Below are 17952 nucleotides of genomic sequence, written 5' to 3'. Positions count from 1 at the left end.
AGTAAACACCTGTCTTGAATTCAAGTAGTGCAAAGTCCCTGTATTGGCTTTAAGAGAATGGGGCTGCTTTTTGCCAAACTATTGCTAACCTTCACTTTCAGAGGAAACAATCCCTACAGTAGTGCTGCCTAATACTAAAGAAGAAATAAACTAAATAAGCAGTCTGTTCATTTAAAAAGGTAACATGTTTTCCTCTGTTCTTGTAAAAATCTGTTCACTGTTCACTTTAATACTACATATGGACAACTAATTCAGTAGGAAAGGGGTTCCATAAGAATCCTGAACACTTTTTGTAATGCTTTTTGTGAGATTTTCCTGCACACAACAAGTAATACAAGTTGGAAAATTAAATATTTTAAATATATAATTCTTTTCAATCAAGCAAAATTTAACAGCACTGCTCCTATCTCAAACTACAAAGGTGGAGCTTTTGAGTACTTAATTTATCATTTCAGAACCCTTGTTGTTTGCCCAGTGATGTGTGCTGGAGATCTTGTTATCTGGGAAAAAAAAATACTATGGGAATTGGAATAGTGGAAAAGAATACAATTAGGACCTTTTCTTATTCTACTGCAGTCCAGGAGAGCACACTGTCAGGTTTAATGTTTTTCAACAACAGGAAGGGATGCAGCTACAGGTATTTCTCAAGTGAAAAAGTAACTGTAGCGAGCCTTAATCAAAACTTAAAGATACATGAGAAAGCCCCTGACATTTCAATTGGAAAGCCGATGAGGACATAGCTGACATTTATCTAAAGCCCTTTCCAGTGTGGCTACTCATACACCCCAATGGGGGAAAGGTCTGCATTTCGATGAGAAGTATGTCTGGAGCAACATCACTTCTGTCAGATCCTCTTAAACCACTTCATTTCCCTGTTTTGAGAGGTCTCCTAGAAATCAGTGTAAGTTTCACATAGACAAGTGCTGGTCAACATATGTTCTTTGACGTAGTTTTTTAATAGCTAATAGTACAGTTTTGTCTACTACTTTTATCTTTTTACCCTGACTGATACACACCACGCATGGGATATCTGAGTGTCGAATGGCCTTCTAGAATGCTATGGTGTGCCCAGTCCCAATAAACAAAAGATACAAGGACAGGGATTACGTTGTTTTGGTTTACAATAATTAGCAAAGTGTTTTGGCTTTGAACAAGGCTCTGAAACAGTAAAAAATAAAAGCAAAAAAGAATAAAACTGCATTGAGCATTTGTGTGTAGGGAGGAAGCAAATCATAGAGCGTTCATGCTTCAGCAGACACAATACCTTGTCTTGCTACTATTAAGCTGGCCATGCAGTCTGGGACGCTGGTTCCTGCAGCTAGGAAAGTAATGCCCATGATCACATCTGGTATCCCAAGGGTGTATCCAATCACAGTTACCTGAACAGTGAGGAAAATAGATTAACCTATCATATGTGGAAAGTCTCCTCATTGCAATACAGTTATGGCATACTCTTAACTGATTTCTGCTGTGGACCCTGACAGGATTAGACTCAGGATACTTATCCATCTCTGTAAATTAAATAATTGTGGAATAACTAGCCCCAAACCAACCCTATGAAAAGGAAAAATACTTTGGGTCATATTATTCAACATTTATGAGCCAAGAAAAAGCTTCATTTTCTGTAATTCTAACAGGACATACCGATCTTTTAAGGAGGAGGACAGACATAATCCAACCTGTAGGTTTGGGTTTGTTGGTTTTTTTCCCAAGAATGGCAGGATTCTAAGAGATTCTTTTCTCAAAAAATAATAGAACCAACTTATATTATGATAGAGGTATATATTATGGTATATATTATATTATGGCAGAGGCATAAAGAGCTTATTTTATCCTGACACATGAAGAAGGAATCAGTTTCTTGCATGACTCCTGATATAATCCCAAAGAGACCAAGTCTGGTTATACTGTCCCCTGAGAGTCCAGATGCAGCTTTAAAAGATCTTAGGGACTGGCTGAAGCTTGTAGCAGAGCTCTTGGAAGGAACAGGGAACTGTATTTAGCTGGCACGTCCAAAGGCGGCTGAAAACGCATCAAGAAAAAAGGCTGAAGAGGCAGCTGAAAAGGAAATAGCCTTTTGAGAGTGAGAAGACTGAATCATGGACAGGCAGCTGCTTTCCTGCCAAGACTGCTAAGGGTGGGAGCCTTTAAGGGTCTGTGTTGTTTTCTTGAAATCGTTTGCCAGTCTCTTACATGAGGAAAACTGGACCCTTTGCCAAAGAAAAGGTGTATTTTAGGAACCCACTCACAAACCTTATTCTCAGGGGCAAGCCATGACTCAAAAAGAGAAGTGGGCATGATTCTCCTGCTGCAAGTGGTAATGGGGCATTAAGGTCTGGCTGCCTCTTAAAATAAGCTGTGTTGCAGCCTTCATGAGCACATCTCCATTCGTGAAGGGGATATCTACAAATGGAACCAAGGTAGAGAGCATGGTCTTGCAAAGGACATATGGCATGAAATGAATGTGTAGGTTTGACACCGTTATGCCAGGCAGAATGAATGGCTGGCATATGAATTTCTCCAACAGAGTCTACACCAAGAGAAAAGACAATTACTTTACAATGCAAAACTTACACAAAAAGTTGCAAAAAGTATATAGAAAATACAATCTTCCATGACAGTTAACATAAAGGAGCTTGCAAATGCCTGACACATTTGAGGAAGGTAGAGATGTTCTCGGCCCAAAAAAGATTTTGCAGGTTAAGAGCTCATGAACAAAAAATTCTTCCATATGCATGACTAGAAGAATATATATACATAAATAACTATGAGTGTATATGTGTGAGACAATACATACATTCCAGTATGAAATCAGCTGAAGGTTTCTTAACTATATTTTTCTTTAAAAGAAGAAATGGGCATATAAATTCTTCAGCAGCACACCCTACTGATTTTCCAGTTATAGTACATACAACTTTTTAGTTTTCCATCTTTTAGTGTAGAAAAAGTCAGCTTTCAATACTCCAGAACTATGGCTAATTTTTCCACGACAGAAACTATTTGAAGAACCTTCCTATTCATACTTCTTCTCTGACTGAAAAAGTAAACTTGAGAAACTGGAAAAAGGCAAGATAAAAAAATAGGAACTTATTCAAATCTTCAAGTAAATGTGCACCTGAATTGACAATTTACAGAGCTACACCTGATACACTGCTTCTCACAGACCTACGGCAAATGGGAACATATCAGCAATCATAATACTTTTCACTAAGAGGGATTTTCTTGCATTATTCCAGTCTACTCAATGTATTTTACACCACTTCTGAGCCTTCAAATTTTGCCATCCATCTGCTTTTTATGCATGTTTCAGTACCAGACCCTGTAGCCAAATTTCTAAAAGCGTCTCAGCTGATGAGGGTTAAACATTTTCATTTAAACTCCCTTTTACTAATAGGATCTGGATGTCCATATTCTCTTGAAAATCAAGCTGCAACCTTCCTGTACTGTATTGGGCCTATACAGTAAAGGCTCAATTATTTGTTCAGAAAAGAGTAGCAGAAAGCTAGAATTATAATAATTAGGAGTATGAGCTGAGAAGACTGCACTACAATTACATGTCTTTCTTTAACAAATACACAAAGGTCTATTATCTATTTTGAGCTGCACATCTCACTCGGTATGGAAAGTCCTGCTACATGCACTTACCATCCACACCATGAAATAGGAGAACAAGGCAATCCAGAGAGTGGATAAGATAAATGTCAGCATAAAATACTTCTCCCAGCGTGGTTTGCTGCAGTTTGGAATGGTGCAAAAGAGCACGAATATCAATGGCCATGTCAAAATCCATTTAATTTTGTTCATTTTTCCATCTGCAAGACAAAGAAAGGAAAGAACCAGTTTAGCTTTCCCATCACAATCCCAGGCCCAGTTACACCTCTTTGAACGCTGCAGATGATCCCAGAAGGATGTGCAACTGTGCACATCAGCTCATTTTCCATCGTACCTTTCATCTATATTTGCTCTCGTCACTCTCAGACAAGTTCTGCATCTTATAGTTAAGCCTGCCAAGGTCTATGTAAACACACAAAAGAATTGCAATGATTTAAAAGCATAGCTGCTTTTAAAATCAAAATTAACAGTCAGATTTGTTGCTCTTCCAAGTACTTTTATTACTATTAATTCAAAATTTAAAAAAAAATCAAAACCAAACAGCAAAAAAAAGCCCACCCCCTTCACTTTAAAAAAAGAAGATGGAAATCCTTGCAGTGAAAATAACTTGTAGCAGCAGAAAATACTTTCACAGGCAACAGAAGCACAGACCCAATCTCTGATCATGACAGACTTGTTTCACATTCCCACTGTGGTCACTTGGGCAGAACTTTAAACTGGTACTTAGGAGATGTAGACTCGTTAACTCTCACCAACTGCATACAGCACCACCTTGAGATGGTCTCTTCTCCTCTAAAAATGGAAACTGAAGATAACGACTTCCCTTGTACAGTTCTCCAAAATCAGCTGGTGAGAAATACCAGAGAACTGTCATTACTGAAGACAAGTACATACCTTCTAATTTTTTAAAAATGTGCACATAAGTCTCAATACGCAAAAGAGAATTATTTTGTAATTGGGCCATAAATAAGTGGGGCACTTATATGTTTCATGAGGTATCCTGCAAGTAGAATAACAAATTTTTTACCAGGCTAAACCAGAGTATCACAGCCAACAGCATGGTGGATTTCATTTGGATTTTCTTTACTTGGTTTTAGTATTATGCTAGTAAGGATTTCCCTCATTAACTGATAATGATATGCATGAGACCTAATAAAATATGCCACATTAAATATAATGGCTGATTGCATTGGAGAAAATAATCAGATACATCTTCCAGTGAAGTTATTTAGCTGTATTATAACAGGCATGTAAAAACCACTGAAAGCTCCCATTAATTTCACCAGCAAATTTCTTTCGGCAAAGACACTGTGATTTAGGATTTGTTTAATGGAAGTTTTTGTCAGTGAATTTAATTGGATTGTAATCTGTCCTCTGGACCAGTGTGCACCAGATGCAGTGAAATTAAATATTAAACACTTAAAAATTAATAATACTTTTGTAATTTATGAGGCTACTTACTAGTCTACTTTAACTTGGTGAGTCCAAATGCAAGTCTTTATTCATTTACTTGGTATGTATTCTAGTACTATATTGTCTTAAGTTATGAATCAGCTCCTTAACTTGAGATTTCACTGCAAATTCTGACAGGCCATCAACCCACCAGAGATCTTAGACTAAGCTTGACTCTTTATTCCATTTAGCTTGTGTCTGTGGAACTTCTAACACATAAAACTACTGAAGTCTTGCAGGGTCAACTGTAATTCTCGAATTTTATGTATCACTGGGGATCTACTCCAGATTTTACAGGAAAGTCCTTTTTCCCTCTGGTCACATACACTGCTATACAGATTTTTAAAGCAGTTATCTTTTATCTGTTGTGTCCAGAAAATGACACTTCTTAGGTCACATCTCACTTGAATTCTGTAAACAAAGCTGTAAATGTCCTACAGCAATCTATACCTCCTCCTGTTTAATTTGTTACAGTTTGTGTCATTAAAAGACTCCTGCTAGTTAATCTTTACTCTTTGTCTACTCAAGTTGCTAAGCTTGGTTCATAGTCAAACAAGTCAGCGTGGCCTAGGCCAGTAATTTCCTCAGTGCCTAATTCCAAATGCAGGGCGAGTGGGCGACTGCTTGACAGAAAAGAATTATGGATCCACTTCTGATCCGATGTGGGTGTCATCGGACTGACTGACTTCAGCGCTGCTACACACCGGAGATTCAGCCCCGTTTCTCTTTTCAATAGCATGAATAAAAGAAAACAAAAATGCCTGGAGAACAAATAGAGAATAAACAGATGCACTCGGCCTCTGCTGGGGAACATGTATCTTGTCAGGGATCCTGTCTAGTTCCCTGAATTACTTAAACAAATGCTTAACTGTGAGAATTCACAGCACCTCACCCCTGGCATTGCTACGCCTGCTCAGTCCCAGGAAAACCAAAATATTAGTGGAGGAGGACGTGCTTTTCCCTTATCGTCGCTCGGTTTGAATGGACGCGTGTCAGGTTAAAACTCCTGGCTCTATTAGCTGTGCTGCTTTAATCACACAATGCCAGGAGTCAGAACTGGTTTTTACAGCTAGATGGTTTATGGACGTGATATTTGCATTCATTACGCAGCATCCAGGATTGAGACAGGAACAGACTGTGGGTTTTGTCGTGTTAATGGAGAAGCTGACTGGACATTTGCAGTTAGCCTGGAATAGATCTGAACCAACATGGCCAAAGCAGCCAACTTGACACACTTCACTTTGGCTTCTCTTTTGTGTCAGGGTTTGCCAGCTTTTATAACTTCTGTACAAACCCTTAAGTATATTTAAGTATAGATATAAAAGGCTTCATTCATTTCACCTGGGTTAGATGAATACACAAACAATATACAGCTTGAAATGCTGGGGTTCTTTTAAATTTTATTTATTTTGAAATTTCTTTTTGTGCTGCTGTGTCATTTTGGTTTTGACCACCCGCTCTAAAATAATCATTAAAATGATTTAGTGATGAATTTGTTAAATTGGAATATGCTTTTAGTTCATCACAAATTGTTTTATGGTTGTTGCTAAGCTCACTAGTACCTATGTAAGGAAAAAAAATTATCATTCTCATTAAGACTATTATTCAATACATAGCTGTTCTGCAAAAACAGACAAACAGTTCCAATTCAAGGCCTTAGCTGAGCTGGTTTAATAGCAGTACTGGCCACCCCTGGGAGCCCTGGCTCTGAAGGCTCCTGTGGAAACCCAGAGCTGAGAAAAGGTGTATTTTGTTTGCTGCACCTCCCACAGCAATAATGAAAGAATATTGCCTTGATACAGAAAGCAACACCGGTCTATATTCTGTTTATTTCACCCTACTGTAAAAGACTGTAAAAGATTAGGGGTTTTTTCCTTAAATTGTTTTCCTACTTTATAGATCCATTTTTCTGTTTCTCCACATATCTGGGAGCCGAGCATACCGTGTATTTCAGAGACGTATCATTACAGAAAGGCCTGATTACAATGTTTCTGAAAATAAAGCAGCAGCCCTACAACAAACAGCTCTTTGCTAATTTTCAATACAGCTTTGGGCTTGTCATCTTTCCAGATGTTACTCTCACAATAATTACTTTAACATCCAGATAATGTCCTGGTGAATGAAGTCAACAAGACACATCACAGCACTGAAAGGAAAGGAATACTTCCTAAAGGCACTAAAGGAAGTGCCTTTTTACAGGAAAAATACTGTATCATAGAATCATAGAATGGTTCGTGTTGGAAGGGACCTTAAAAATCATCTAGTTCCAACCCCTGCCATGGGCAGGGACACTTCCCACGACACCAAATTGCTCAAAGCCCCATGCAGCCTGGCCTTGAACACCTCCAGGGATGAGGCATCCACAACTTCTCTGGGCAACCTGTTCCAGTGTCTCACCACCCTCACAGTAAAGAATTTCTTCCTGAGATCTAATCTAAATCTACCCTCTTCCAGTTTGAAGCCATAACCCCTCATCGTATCACTACATGGCCTTGTAAAAAGTCCCTCTCCAGCTTTCTTGTAGCCCCCCTTCAGATACTGGAAGGCCACTATGAGGTCTTATTCACAACATTCACAAAGAGTTGAGAGGACCTCAGTACAAAAGCGTAAAACTACATTTCCGTTTTCATTCAGATCAGAACTGTACCCTTGAAGTAAATCCCTTTATTGTCCCCATTTACTGTATTTTAGTTTGCACCATGGAGCAGCTTTGCATCACACCAATGAGATTCCCTTGGCATAAAGCTGAAACAGAGGCAGAAACTTAGAAGTGCTCCAAATAATAACAGACATGGACCAGGCTAGAGTTAATCTGAAACAGAACTTCCAAACACATATAGTGCAGACAACCTACATGTCCGTGTAGTCCTACAGTCAATAAGCTGCACAGAAAACACTTTTTCTGAGCTTAGACAGACTTAAGTCTGCACCTACATCGTCAGAAGTCAGATTTAAGTTGCTGTAGCCAGTTAAAATTGCTAGTTTTCCACTTAGTCTCCCCTTTAGAAGTGTGGCAGTCAAGCATCGACCACTGCTCCACCCATTCCCTACTTCAAAATGTGCCTCAACCTTCACATGTGAAAAAAGCATCTCCTTACACAAGGCAATTAGTGGCTGACTGATCTAAAAAAATTATAATGAAAAAAATGAATATAAAGAAAAGAATGAATCTAACTGGCACAGTGGATTTTCATAACTATATTGTTATAAATTCATACAAATCTCTAATTTAAGATAACTTGAAAAATGGGAAAGGTTTTCTCTAATTTAAGTCTATCTGCAAAATAAGAAAGGCTTCCTGGAGTTCGCTCTTGATTTCTACTTTTCCAGGATTTTGCTTTTGACAATGGTAAACTTACAAGAAAAATAAGGCACATCCAGGCTGGCCTAGAAAGATTACTATTGCCGATTTATCTGGTGCTCCACTTTATAAATTCCTTTTTTATATTTTTAAATCTACCATTTTTATTTGAAAAAACCCAACTAAACCCTCAACTGTTCTCCCAGCATAAAGTGATTTTTAAATCACCTGTCCCCTTGGTCCTAATTAGGCTTTATATTTACAAAGATATATTTACACCCACATATCATTAGCAGTATTAATTCCAATCTCAACCTGAAAATGGCAACAGTAACATACACACCTCCACACTGGGAGCTTTGTAATAATCCAGACAGCAAGTAAATTTCTGCTGGAAAGTGCTGTTGTTCATCAGAGTGGAGACCGATTGGAAAACTTTAATAAATGTAAATTAGCCAATCTGAAAGCCTAATTAATTTCTGAGCATGTGCAGTATGCAAAACACAACAAAGGAATGTAAATTTTTGTCCCAAGTATGAGACTCAACATAGAAACAACTGAAATAGATATCACAAACTAGATCCATTGTGAATTTTCCATCAGACTTATTTTCCACTGAAAAATGCCTCTGTTGCAAAATAAGAAAACGGTTTCAATTTGCTGTTAGAAAAATTAACACAACAGCTGCCTCTCCACCTTCTTGGGAAATCCTTATTGGTTTCAGCTCTGCAACCTTCCCTAGGAACTGAGGCAAGAGACTCCCTGTGTTACCACACTAGAGACAGGCTACGCAGTGTGTGAAAGGGTATCCAAAGCCCAACCTTTGCCAGCCCTCCAAGTGGGCAGTTGACAAATTAAAACATTCTTATTGCAACCCTCCTGCAACACAGCACTGGAAACAATTCTTTTTTTTTTTTCCTGTGGAAAATACCGAGGTTTTACTTCTCATCCTCAGCCAAAACAGACTATTTTCCAAACTACTGACACTTTTCTCGGAAGTTCCATTTTCCAAGATCCAAGTTCCAAATTCCAGACTATGAGATCTGTCCAAAACAACCCAGTTTTCTATTTTCAGCCACTGCCTTTATCACACTTTACATATTCAGATTTATGCCAATAATCTTATCTTAAAGACATTTTTTTGATACATTGGGAACTGGTCTGGAAAAAAGAATTTGCTCCAGATGCAGAAACAAGCTTTACTCTCAGAGATACTATAAGCTTACACAGGACAATATTCAACAAAAGTGAAATGTAACTGAGCAAAGCTACTCCCCATATCTTGTTTGACCTGGTTGGATTTTGGTATGGTTTATTTTATATGTTTTAACCTTGCTGTCTACTTTGATGCATTTTTTTTAAGGGAGAAATGGGATTTACAGACTCAAATCCTTCTTTGCCCTTCTAGAGAGAAGTGATGAGTTACTAAATTAAATCCTTACCCGCTTCTCTTCCAATTTACCCTGCGTATTCTCCTCCAAGGTAGAGCACACTTGTTGCTCTTCTGGAGCACATTTTCCAGTTTAGTTTTCTAGAAAAGGAGTCTGGTTCATGAGCTCCGAGAACATGATGCAAAACAGTGTACTACGGGGAGATGTGCCTCAGAAGCACACTTGCTTTCTGAAGTAAAATTCTAAGATAAATGTGCCATCACAGTGTGAAGAGGAAGATCTTCCAAAAAAAAGTATTTCAGAATACTACATTTATGTCTTACTCTGAACTACCTTCTTGGAAGAACTTCTCTCTTACAACACCAAAGAAGCTATGGAAGCTAGCTCTCTTCCTAACTCGGGTTTCCAAACTTTGGCAAAAACACAATAAAGCAGGCCAAAAAGAGAGTCTGAGGAACAACTACAAAGAGGAATCAAAATTCTCAACAAATCTTACTTCAAATACATTAGGAAGAGGAAGTCTGCTGTGGCTACTGGTGATCAAAGTAGAAAGGAGCACTGAGGGAATATAGGGGCACTGCAGAGAAGTTATAAGAACTCTGTGCATCAGTGTCTGCAGAGACAGAAACTACAGGGACTTCCACATGCAATGCTCTTCTGTCTCTAGTTCAACCTTGAGGACATACAACTCCATAAGGAATATAATAAAAAGCTACAGCATCCTGAGTGTCCAAGTAAAGTACATGGGGTTTGATTTGTTCACTGTGTTTCCCAGTAAAAGAAGACATAGAATCATAGAATGGTTAGAGTTGGAAGGGACCTTAAAGATCACCTAGTTCCACCCCCCCGCCACACCTCCCACTAGAGCATTAAATGAAGCTACTAGGAGACATGTTCAAAGCAAGTAAAAGGAGATGATTCTTCACACAACCGTGAAACTCCTTCCCAAAGGATGATGCAAGCATTAAATGATTGCAAAGATTAAATGAGAATTACACAGGTTAATGAAGAAGAAATAGATTATGGACTTTTAAATACTCAGACATTACACCCAGTCCAGGAAGTTCCTTGAGCTGAAAATAGTTGAAGGCCAACTTGTTCTGTCTCATTCTTCCCCAGGCTTCTTCATGAAGTCATGGTTGGAGTTATTGGGTGAGACAAACATTAGATTTGACCAAGTACACACATTATTTTATTATTTTAGTAGATACTGTTAATTCCTTTTCACTTGTATGCTACATGTTGTGTTTGTATTTTGGATCCATACAAAAAAAAGGGAAGGACTGATAATCTCCTTTATTGCTATCCCATTTTAGCTCTGGGAATTATTATTCCTATTTTAGCTAACACCCATCACGACTTACATAAAGCATCCATGGTCCAATCCTGTAAGAGAAGGAGTTCTTCATTTCTGTGAAACCAGCAGGAGCTGAGAACACTGAGTATTTTAAAGGATCCCGGACATGTGACAGCAAATGAGATTTAAGCATCCATTAAGAGCTGCACAAAAATGCTTTTCTGAGTCTGGGCTCTAAAAGACTACTGAGCTATACAAGGGTTTTACACATCATTTTGTTGTCAACATATGCCTTCTCAGTTTCATCCTGCTTTATTCTGATCTGGTTTGGGTGTTTTTAAAGTTTAAGACTGTTTTCAAACAACTGTAGAGTAATCAAATTGTAAAGCATCAAATAAGCCTTTCTCTTGGATGATAATCATCATGACCTAAAGGTTAGGTCAAGAAAGAAAATCCTCTTTTCAAGAGAATGTTTCTTCTAACACAAAAACCGAAGGCAAAGGCTGGTTTGTATGATACCATGTGTAGTTTCCATAAAACTCTGTGTTGCCTCCTGTTTCAAGATGGGCCTGATCCACACCCTGGGGGTGAATCTCTCTGGATGTCTGACATACGGGCTATAGGCTGGATGCTCTAGTTTGAGACTGTTTTCATGTAACTTTTTTTTTTTTTCTATTTCCGTGTGCTAAATAAAGCCCTACATTTATTGCTGAGCACTGCCACTGACAGAGAATATAAGAAAAAATAAGCATAACTTACAGATGGCAAATGATTACGGGGAATCACTCAAAGATGATGTAGTGCTTTAAACTTCACTTACATTTATTTCTGTTTCAGAAAAACCTTGTACTTGCAAAAGGATCTAGAATACACATTTTGAAGGAGGAAAGTCAAACCTGAAACTAGGCTAAAAAAGGTGACTACAGAACAGCAGAAAAAACAGGCCTGGGCCAATTCATAGCCATTTCTGTTGGAGCTCTTAAAATACCAGAATGAATTTTCTACTTAGCACACGGTAAGCAGTTGACTTGGAAAGTCCTATTGAAAAGTGAAAGCCTATTCTTCACAAAGCTCTTTATAGTACTGAAAGAATACATGAACTTCTGATCTTTAGAAAATGTATGTGCCTTATTCCTAGCCTGAAAATATATCAAAAGTAAAGCAGAGGGGATTCTGGGAAACTGTCTGCAAGCTACCTTTTGCCTAAAGCCAGTTTTAAATGTCAGGACTTTTTTAGGCTTCTGATTGTGCCACGGTACTTAAACACCAACAAAGCACGATGCTGGTTCTTTACGTTTTCTCCAAAGTTATTAAGTAGTATTTCTGAAAGGAAAAATAGAAGTATTTTCCCTCAGAATACATGAGTTGAGCAACGACAATCCAACCAACAGATAAGCATCTCCAGACAACAGAGTAAAAAAACCTGAAGATAATGATGAGGATTTTAAACAATCACTTTACCACTTTTGCGCAAACTCTTCTGAATCTATGTTGAACTTTTGCTCCATTTCAGTATGAACCATATCATCAGTGGTTTCAATTTGGCCTGTTACACCTCAATTATCTTTAAAGACATTCTCAAAAATGCAGAAAAACTGCATTTAAAAAAGGCCGATAGCACAACTAGTAACTCCCTCCTTAGTACAAAGCATTTTGTCTATCGTGAAGGTCACACACTTAGGAAGCTCTACTCCAAAATCTATTTTTTATTTGTAAAGAAGTTGTCTGAGTCTTGAACAAATCCAAATATGACAACTGGTTTCCAGGTAATATTTTCCCCATTTCAAGTTTTCTGCATTGTCCTGGCACACAAGAGAAATGCATGATTGCACTGCCCCAATTAAAACTTGAATCCAAGACTTCATCAAAAACAACTAAGTTAAAAAACTTCTACAGAACAAAAATATCTCCCCAAACCATCTAACAATGCAGGATTCAATGCACGTGTTGGAAACAAGATTTTTTATTACTGTTATTGATATTATTATTATTATTATTGTTAACAACATGTTCATGTGCACAAGTATATTGCTGACTTGGATCCAACTTATTTCACCATGCAATAAAAACAGGTTTTTGTCATTATCTCATTGATTATCAGGAGCCCATCTAATGGGCCTATCTTCAGTGAATCAGTTTGTTTCCACTCTTCCCCCTGATGAAAGTCTGTAACTGCTGACTGCAAGAAGCTCCTGTAAGAGTACACAGTACAGTAACATATGAAAACACTGGGTTTTGTCTGGTCTTCACGTAGTATGCTTCAATGTTCGCTCAGTCACAAACACCTCTTCTAAAATGACAGCAAATAAAGCAATGGGATCTCTAAGAAATTAGAATCATATAGCACACAGAAAATTCTTCCTTCTTTCTCACTGCGTGTGATACTCATTTATGCCAAGTAATAACTGTGTGACAGATGACTACTGTCTACATGTCTGTGAGGGGTGATCTAATCTCTGCTATCTGATCTCCAAAGCATCTGGGGGAGAGTCAACCTGCAATGTGCTAAGGGCACCAACATAATAAGGTTGGTTATATATAGCTGTTCTCACCAAAGAGTTTCCAAAAGATTTCAGAAGGTGAATATTATTATATACTGCTATCCTAAGCATTCTAAACACTGTCAAATGTATTAAACACTCTTTCTCCCCCTAAACCTTTCTTCCTCTTCATCCTCCCCTACAGTCACTAAATCAAGTTGTTATATATTTATACACCTTGCTGCTTCAGGCCTAGCAATTTCCAGCAGGTCATTATTAACTGTTAATTCAAAATTACTAGCAGTGCAGTGCTTATTGTGTGGGTCTGACACGTTCTTAATATAAACCTGCCTTACCTGCTTTCCCTCCACCTCTGGCAAACCAGTGCTTTACTGTTATTGTGCACGATGGCTGGAAAACACTCCTCTGAGATCTGATTTTAGCCATGTAGCCTCCAGCACCGTTTTACCGTTATCAAATCCAGCCTTCAGACAGTCAAATCAATCCCTGTCCTCCGCTCTCCCCACATCTGCTGTCTTTTCTTACAACCCAGTGTTTGGCATTTTAATTATTTTCTGTTTCCTTACATAAAAACCTGGAAAGTAAGCCTTACCCGGCACTGAAAAGGGAGATAGATTGTCCTGTTCATTTTCCTCCTCTTGGTTCACCACAGGGATGTTTCCGTTTTCAATATTCTCATGTCTCCCATTCTGAAGTGGTTTGCTTGAGCCATTGGCAGATTGGATTAACCGCTGACGCTGCACAGTGCAAAGAAAAAACTGCCATGGTTTGGAAAATACTCACTTTGTTAAACTTGAGTTTTGCTGTCTGTCCACCCCCAGTCAGATGAGCCATGATGTTTTCCCACCAAGCCTTCCTTCCAGTCAGCAACAAATAAATTTGTCTGCAGCCTACCTGTATTCATCAGGCCATTGTTGACCATCCACCTCAAAATTACTGGCAGGAGTCTTTCAAGCCACGATCTTCCAAGCCAGGAGAAAGTTGTCATATCTGTTCTCCCACACCATGTTTTAATTAGCGTGGTTACTCTGAAGCACTTCTCACTCAACAGTTCCCACTCAAACCAGCAGTAGCACCATAACCTAGTGGTAACACTCAAGACATTTCCACACTATTGGCTTATGAATGACTCATTACCCAGGATCTCTCCTACTCAGGTCCAACTCCCTTCCTGCCTTCTCATCCCCATTCCTTGAGGTAAATGTCTTATAATTTTAAAAGCAAGACTAACCCCTGCTGCCCTTGTCCAAGCATATACTTTCATGCAGCTCATAACTGCCACTGCAGTCATGTATAAGGCTGCTAGAGTTCCATACATAGCACAACAATTACAGGGCTAGGCTTTAAATGTCAGTATATATACCCAGAATGTGAGAATGCGAGATGTAACTGCAATTTCCTACTTTTACAAAAAAAATAAATATTTTTAGTTTGTTAGATGAGACAATGGAGGGTCAATAAATGTTCTCTTTTTCATGACAAATTGTTGCAACTTCCTAAAAAGTGCTCTGAAATGCCTTGAAAAATGAAGTAACTGCACCACAAAAAAAATTCTGAAACTAGTGTTAAGACACTGTAATTAAGAAGAGAGAAAACTCGTACCAGGAAACTCAGAATCACTATAAGCATGGCTCTTTGGCAATCCCTCTGCCTCACAGTCATTTATTGTTTTGTTAATGAACATACCTCATTAATGATGAGTCGACTTGCCATCCGCATTCTGGTGCGTGGTCCAAACCTGTTTGTAATCATAATCCGTAATCCAGCTTCGGGGAACCGGTATTTGGGGGGACTTGAGCAGATGATCTCATCCACCATCACAACACTGTTTTTGCCATACTGCTGCATCCCCTTCACTAATGATCACAATGGACAGAGTTAGTTATGGAGCTGATCTTACCATGCTTCCCATCACCCAGACTCATTCTTTTTAGGCTCAGCCAGGGGTAATATTCATCTGAATGCTTGAACTTACAAGTGACTTCCCTGTAGTATTTCTGCACCCTGGTGAATCTGCTCATCAGTCGTGCACTTCATATAGATCACATGCTGAAAATGGATTTCACTCTGCTCAGGTAGCCACCAACCCATTCTTGGGTGAGTGGAACCAGTTTTTACCCAGCCATTCATGCTGTAGTACCGTTTTCTTTGTTTATGTCACACTACAATTTTGTAAGCCTTCTCTAAAAACACTTGCACTGTGGCAGTGTAGACAGCGCTCCTGAAACCTCTCAACCCTATCCCTATCGGATCCAGGAGCTGCACATCCAGAAGTCCCTAATGTTCCACTCACTCCTTTTGGAAATCTTCACTTTACCTTCAGAGAATATTAACAATCTCTCTAACACGACAAGATTTGAAATGATGAAACACAACAATTGTCAAGAACAAATGTCTTTTTAAGTCTTTGTTAATATAAAGGAACTTGTACCAAAATTAAGATTTTTGTTCTACCGTGTTACGAACACAGACAGAGAGACAAAATTACACTGGGAATCAACACAAATACAGGCCAGGACTTTAAGAGCTCAACAACAAACCAACATTCTTAACAAATACTACAGACTACACACAGCAAGCAAAGCAAGGCTCAGCAGACAGGAGACATACCCATGTGGTGTTAGAAAGCAGGGCAGGAAATATGTATATGACTGTAATAAATATTAATTATTACAGGTAATAATATGTATGGAAAAAAAACCCCAACACAATTATTTAGTGCTTGTTTTCTGCTTTGCTTAGCTTGGCTTCACCCTCCCACTCCCCTTTTGCATTAAGTTACTTACATTAAGAAGAAGAAGAGAATTTAGGAGGTAGAAGTGAAAGAAAATTATTAGTGAATGGTTCCAGTCAGCAAGCAAAGGAAATCTAAGAAAACATTCAACTCAAACAAAGGAATTAAAATGGACCTGTTCTAAACACACAGAAATCTATATTGTTATTTTTTAGCACTGTTACCATGTTGAAATATTTTTCAAATATTTTACAGGAAGAAGACTGGATCCATGCATGCATGTAAATCACATCATGCAAAAAGCTTTGCTGTCTCAAGCATCTACTAACATATTTGAAGTTGAAGAAATATATCCTTCTATTACCATTCAACAAGAAAAACCTAGCACGCCTGTAAATCACCAGTAAACAGTCATATCTTTTATCCTTTAGCATTTGAGTGTCTTGCTTTCTTTCACTAAAATAAGTTTTCAGCGAGTACACTGGGGTCACCTGAAGTATCATAAAGGGAGCTTTGGTTTCACAAAGAAATATGCCCTACTTAAAGAATCCACTCTGTAATCTTGTCTTGCAGCTTAATATCTCTAATGGAGACTAGAACTAGTAGTAATTTTGCATTTGGTAAAACATAAAGGAGCAATTATCCTCCCCCTGCCCTGACATCTAAAACAAATTAACCTTGCTGAGTACTGCAGCTGATGACACAAGTCAGGAGCACATCCATTCCAATGACTCTTACAGTTAAGAGTGTAGCAGTTTTTCTGTGAAGGAATATATAAACTGACAAGCTTCCTAGGAAGCAGTCCTCACAGAAGAGGACTCGACCACAGTAGCTTAACATTTATTTTAGTTAGACAAAGAAATATTTGACAGCAATCCTGGTAAGGCAAAGAGACCAGATATCTTTTTAACAGTCTCATCAGATTAACTGCTCTCAAGTGAGTTTCTCCAGTGAAGTCTCCAAAGAGCTTCTTTGTCTTATATTGTCATGAAAAAGATGGAAGCACTGCAGTTATTCTGGAGCTGTTTCTAAGAGCACTGAGACAGTGACCAAACATAGTCAGCTTTGATTAAATACCATCAAAAAAGACTCTGCACTGATGTAGAATACATCACTTGAGATATATATATAACTAACTGCAGATGTTTTGACTTACTGCAACACATTGCTCTTATATTTTCTTAACAGGTCTTCAGTCTCACTCCCTATGCCCATAAACATACATACCTTGGCCCTATATGGTACAAACAGGGTCCATCTAAAAATCGCAGAAGTGGTTTTCATAAATATGAGACAGAGAAAAGCATTTTTCACTTCTCCTTTGTGACATTGCTTAGAAATATATCTTCTGAGAATGGCTTTTCATTTTAACAAACCACCTGAACTACCTGCTCACCGCGAAGGGTCATCACCAACAACCCTGTCAAAATAACAGAAAGCTACTTGCTGATTTACTTGACTCCTGACCAGGCCCTCAGAAACTCACTTTTTTCAAGTTTCTGGTTTTAGGCAGGAATCGAACCATGCCACCTGGTGGAAATCTGGGTCAACATAATAAAAGCCATGGGCAGCAAGCCACATGTTTGTACTTTAAAAATAGGAGCATTATTCACAAAGTACAAATATTTCACCTTTACCGGTGTGTGTAGAACTTGCCCTTGAAA

The 17952-nt window shown here is 38.4% G+C and overlaps 1 protein-coding gene across 2 annotated transcripts in view; it reads right to left on the bottom strand.

The window, feature by feature from the left end:
* The window catches only part of SLC24A4 (solute carrier family 24 (sodium/potassium/calcium exchanger), member 4), a 92196-nt gene that overhangs the window by 9812 nt on the left and 64432 nt on the right, over window positions 1-17952 (bottom strand). For both annotated transcript variants that reach the window (XM_014957681.1, XM_014957682.1), the window contains exons 11-14: window positions 15241-15410; window positions 14147-14291; window positions 3646-3812; window positions 1265-1379 (exon numbers count right to left, since the gene is read on the bottom strand). In XM_014957681.1, coding sequence (XP_014813167.1) covers window positions 1265-1379; window positions 3646-3812; window positions 14147-14291; window positions 15241-15410 — 597 coding nt within the window. The remainder of the gene's footprint in view (window positions 1-1264; window positions 1380-3645; window positions 3813-14146; window positions 14292-15240; window positions 15411-17952) is intronic.

The sequence above is a fragment of the Calidris pugnax genome, unplaced genomic scaffold (assembly GCF_001431845.1).
Source record: "Calidris pugnax isolate Ruff unplaced genomic scaffold, ASM143184v1 scaffold211, whole genome shotgun sequence".
NCBI lineage: Eukaryota > Metazoa > Chordata > Aves > Charadriiformes > Scolopacidae > Calidris > Calidris pugnax.
Note: the sequence above shows the minus strand (reverse complement) of the source record. Positions and strands in the feature narration are given on the sequence as shown.